This window comes from Penaeus monodon, chromosome 19, assembly GCF_015228065.2.
Source record: "Penaeus monodon isolate SGIC_2016 chromosome 19, NSTDA_Pmon_1, whole genome shotgun sequence".
NCBI lineage: Eukaryota > Metazoa > Arthropoda > Malacostraca > Decapoda > Penaeidae > Penaeus > Penaeus monodon.
Window position 1 is genome coordinate 3,370,969 of NC_051404.1, and position 4,633 is coordinate 3,375,601.

At 34.0% G+C, this 4,633-nt stretch overlaps 2 protein-coding genes across 15 annotated transcripts in view; one reads left to right on the top strand and one right to left on the bottom strand.

Moving 5' to 3' along the window:
- Positions 1–2,734, bottom strand: part of LOC119584975 (steroid receptor RNA activator 1-like) — a 7,548-nt gene extending 4,814 nt beyond the window's left edge. The window contains exon 1 of the mRNA XM_037933571.1: positions 2,581–2,734. Within this exon, the coding sequence (XP_037789499.1) occupies positions 2,581–2,599 (19 nt within the window). The 5' untranslated portion in view covers positions 2,600–2,734. The remainder of the gene's footprint in view (positions 1–2,580) is intronic.
- A 381-nt stretch (positions 2,735–3,115) lies between these two features.
- LOC119584976 (stromal interaction molecule homolog) overlaps positions 3,116–4,633 on the top strand; it is a 99,451-nt gene continuing 97,933 nt past the window's right edge. For all 14 annotated transcript variants that reach the window (XM_037933572.1, XM_037933582.1, XM_037933574.1 and 11 more), the window contains exon 1: positions 3,116–3,348. In XM_037933572.1, the coding sequence (XP_037789500.1) occupies positions 3,246–3,348 (103 nt within the window). In that variant the 5' untranslated portion in view covers positions 3,116–3,245. The remainder of the gene's footprint in view (positions 3,349–4,633) is intronic.

The window sequence follows — 4,633 nt, forward strand, 5'->3', positions numbered from 1 at the left end:
CTCATTCATTTTTGTGTATGTAACTGTTTTTGTTTCTTTTTATTTCCCATATGTGTATCATATGTATTTTCCTTGTTTTGAACAAACATTAAGGATTATGTAATGGCACTATTTCTCTATTCAATACCTTTAAAAATGTTTTGTCTTTAAATGTATGCACTGAAATATACTCCTATTAATCATTCAGTGACAAAAACTAAACTAAGGGCTTTATCTATGTTACATTTGATTTTTGTAGGTCTTCCCATATTTAAGGGAATCAGAGGAGTTTCATATATGTGGCTTCTAAATATACTGCTTCAGGTACGGTAACTTATTGTTAGATAACGTTTCATAACTCCACTTTTTAAATCTGACAAATAATATCACTCCTCTTGTTTCTGCTTCCTTTAAAAAATATATATAAGATTCACAATATTTAACAGAAGTCTATGAACCTTGTTATCTGTCATGAGAAGAATGAGCTCCTGTGTTAATACCCCATGAATCTTTATCATTTGATACAAACTAAACTACCTTCCTAAAACTATCTCTCCTTCCTGCCTTTTCTGCTGCTAAGTAAAATGAAAACCTATTAACTCAATATTACATATTCTCTTCCGTGCAAAATAAATTAAAAGCATCTCTGATTATTTGACAATTTGTGTGCAGCATTTTTTTCTCCCCTATATCCTTTTTTTTACCTTTGGGATATCAAAGGAAGTACTGTAATTGCCATGCTTTTCTTGCTTTTAGTGAGGAAGCAGAGTTACAGGAAAGTGATTCACTGATCATGATGAGGATTTATGGGTGAGCTGACAAGGACCTAGGGATCACATGATTAGATTTTATATTTGAAAAAGATTTGCATAAATTTCTACATTGAAATTAACAGATCACTAAAAGTGCAATTGACTACTGATAACGGGTCTCGCACTTTTTTTTTTTTTCTTTGTTTCTGTGACAGATTTGCATGCTCAGAATGCTTTCTGGATGACTTTGTATTCAACTCTAATAAAATTGGAAACAAAAATGTATACAACATTTATTTTCACAAGACTTAATTTCATTATGAAATATTTTTACTAAATTAGGGTATTCAACACTATTTATTAAAGAAATTTTTTCCAAAAATTATATATTAATATTTTTCCTTAGTAATGGATGCCTAGTTAGCATATAAGCTGGAAAGTTTACTCATCTGGCTTGTTATGCTAAGCTTCATAATATTTGCTCCAAAATTTTTGTCAGTGCTGTTAAAAACTTAGCCATCCCTAACGCACATTTTCTTTCTAAATCTGAAGGAGCACAGATGCAGGGCTTTGATTCAGAGGGCTGAAATTCTCGTAAAGTTATCCAACATCTATTTTTTTTTCCAATCTCAATCAGTAAAGTACAAATATGATTTGGAGTCCTGCTTGCAGTAAATCTCTCCCTTTTCTATTGGAATTATATGATGGTCTGGGGAGTAAGTTCTACTATTATTAGACATTGCTGCGACTCCAACTCAAAATCAAGAATCATGACAAGAATTGTATATCAACCATTTATTTCCCATCCAAAATGTTTTTTTCTGTGTATGATAGATACTTATAGGTCAAATATAAAGAGAAATGCAGTTAATATCAGAATAACAATTAATTAAAAAGTGATCATATGAGGTACAGACATGAACAAGAGACTGACTATTAAAGGAAATTAAAAAATGTAAAAATTATATAAGTTAAGAATAAAAGGAAAGAAAACAATAAAAAAAAGAACTGCATCAGTCTATACTGATTTATGATATAGTTAGAAAGTTGTTCCTTATTGATACTGATAGTACAAATCTAATCTTACCTAATGCTTGATAATGTGCTAGAATTATATTATAAAAAAAAATAAAGGCTGCTGTTCATTGCATTAACTGCATTAATAACAGAGACTGATTACATAATGCCAACTTGAAAATATTCCCAAAAGAATTCTTGTACAAAACAGCTATATCCTTCGAAAATTTGGATTGAAAGTAATACACATGATAAGTTAAATTTAGGTGTTAGTTTTAGTGGCTGGTTCACTGGCTGCAGAAATGGGAATTTGACCATATTATCGCTCCCCACAAAGTTAATAAGATGTGAAATGGGGAGATTAACCGATTCTTAAGACGTATTTCACCTATAGTGAAGCAGATGGTAAATGATACAAGTCTACAAGTTATATAGCTCTTGTAAGCCTCACAGGTGATTAATTATTAAATAAGGAACCAGAATATGGGTGGTGGAGGTTTGTTAACCTAAGTTGGAGGGTTAAAAGCGATTCACCACAAAAAAAGTAAAAAATGTAAAGTAACTTTGAATTAGTTGATCTGTCTATCGTGTGTACTGCTTACTCTTAATTTACTCTTTAAGTAAGTCAGGTCGTCACGATACGTATGCAATACATTATTACCGTAGTGATTATGTACTGTCAAAAGATATTGCACGATCACTAAAGAACTATAAAAAAAATAATGGTAAATAACGCATAAAAAAACACGTGTAACATATTCCGTAACCTCGCATTTTAACCTCCATGAATAACGTGGTTTAACATACATGTATTTCAAACATAATTACTTACCCGGACCAATGGGCTCCATGGTAAACTTTCCTGCCAAATAAAAGGAGAGAAAGAGAGTACTTGTCCAGTGTTTCCGTAAATTGCTTATAAGCGATCAGCTGACGCAATGTAAACATGTGCGGAAATTGACGGGATTTCAAATTCGCGATTTCTTATTTTATATTCATTCTCAGGTTAAGTGTAAATTGCTAATGCATGTTTTCTGTAATTGAAGAAGTATGAAGAAGTTATCTAGCGGCTCCTTTTCTGCTTTGTTCCTTAATTTGACGTTTATGTGTTAACTAGGATGCAATGTCGAAATTAAAGGCTTCCAAAGCCTCATTTGAGATCGGAGGCAATTGTTAAATATAACAAAAGTTGTTTATATATTTGCTTCAGATTTGATAATCAGATACAATAGTTATATTAAAGTATTGCATCAAAGTATCTCGGAACTAAAAATCAAAGAGTGGCGTGTCTTCTCCCAAAATACCTAAAACAAATAAATACCAAATGCTCCACCAACCAAGGATCTGTCAGCCAGTGTTGTGTTAATCGCCGAGGAGAGAGGGTGTGATCGGCTTTTCTCTCCCATGTATCTAACACTGTTCTCGCCAGAAATCACTTCCTCTTTAACATAAATACCAATAATGAGAAGGCACTAGAATACTTTCGTAGTTGAAATAATGGAAAAAATCATGGCAAGAACCCTTCGTGAGAAAACGGTAGTGATACTGTCGTGTTTTGTTGGTTTGGTTATTGCCAACAAATATCCTGTCTCTGAGAAAGGTATGTTGCGCTCATATTTCTGAAATATACATATATATCTTTGTGTATGTGAATGTGTGTATGAGTTTGTTGGACACAACGCTCTTGAATCAACGCAAAATACCCTCCCAAAATAAGAGCGAATGGTGTGAAGGTTCTTCTAGAAACTTCCTGTGTCAAGGTTGTGGATGTGTTTGAGGATGGGGATCGTGTCTGTCGCCTTATTAAACAGACGACGTTGGAGTGTTCGAATCGCGTGTTATCCCCGGTTGCATGGCTTGAAGTACATTGCAAAGACGCAGAGCTAGGGGGAGGGGAGGGGGTGGTGAATGCATCCCGTGTGAAGTTTTACGTAATCGAGGTTATTTCAGCTTCTTTGCATCTTGGGAGACTTAATTAAGGCATCTTAATTGGGTAGGGGGTGGGGGGAGGGTGGGGGGATTTGAGTGAAGATTGTCTGCAGTCAGAATTCGTTCTAATCTATTTTGTTTGACGATAAGACGCAGCGGCGGGTTGATTGCCTTGTGAATTTTATCGGCTTGAGGCAAGGGTCAGGGTTTGGGATTTTATTTGTTTATTTTTATTGTCGGTCTGATGAGTTTATCGGCATTTGCAGTGGTAGTTTTTAATGGTTTTATTTCTTTACTACAGCTAATGATGAGTTGCATGTTGCTTTTTTCCAGAGATTATTAGTTTTTTGTATGCCTTAGTGCCCAAATAGATATCACACTTTTGTATCAATAACAATAACAGCAAAGTGCCACTGCCTTGATAATGACAAGAAGCACAAGCCATTCAGGTCTGTGTGTTTTGTATGGTAATTTTTTTATGTGGCTTTGGTTTTGTGTAAAGTTTAAGAACAGGCTTGTCATTGTATTCATTACTAATTATTTTCAATTTACTCTAATGGGGCTGGAATGGTTGAGAGTTGGTTTTAAGGTGTTGTGGCCTAAGGAAGACACATGTTTGTTTATACTGTCTGTGAAGTGTTTGTTTAGCATTATTTGCTTGCTTTTGCTAGTAATCTAGACAGACTATGCATAGTTGTAAAGTTCCTCTTGCTGCTAAAAATAAGGAATACCCAGTGTATTTCATATTAATAGTATGTGTTGACAAAAAAAGAGTTTCAACCTTTTGTTGTAGTTGAATCTCCAGTGCTGAAGGTCTTTTGTGTAGGTTGCTATTACTGAAAGCATCTCAGATATGACAGAATTAATGTATGGATTATTCTTTTTTGTGAATTCATTAAGACATAATCTGATGAAAAGCAATGTAATTTTTTTTATTTAGCACTGCAGCTCACATG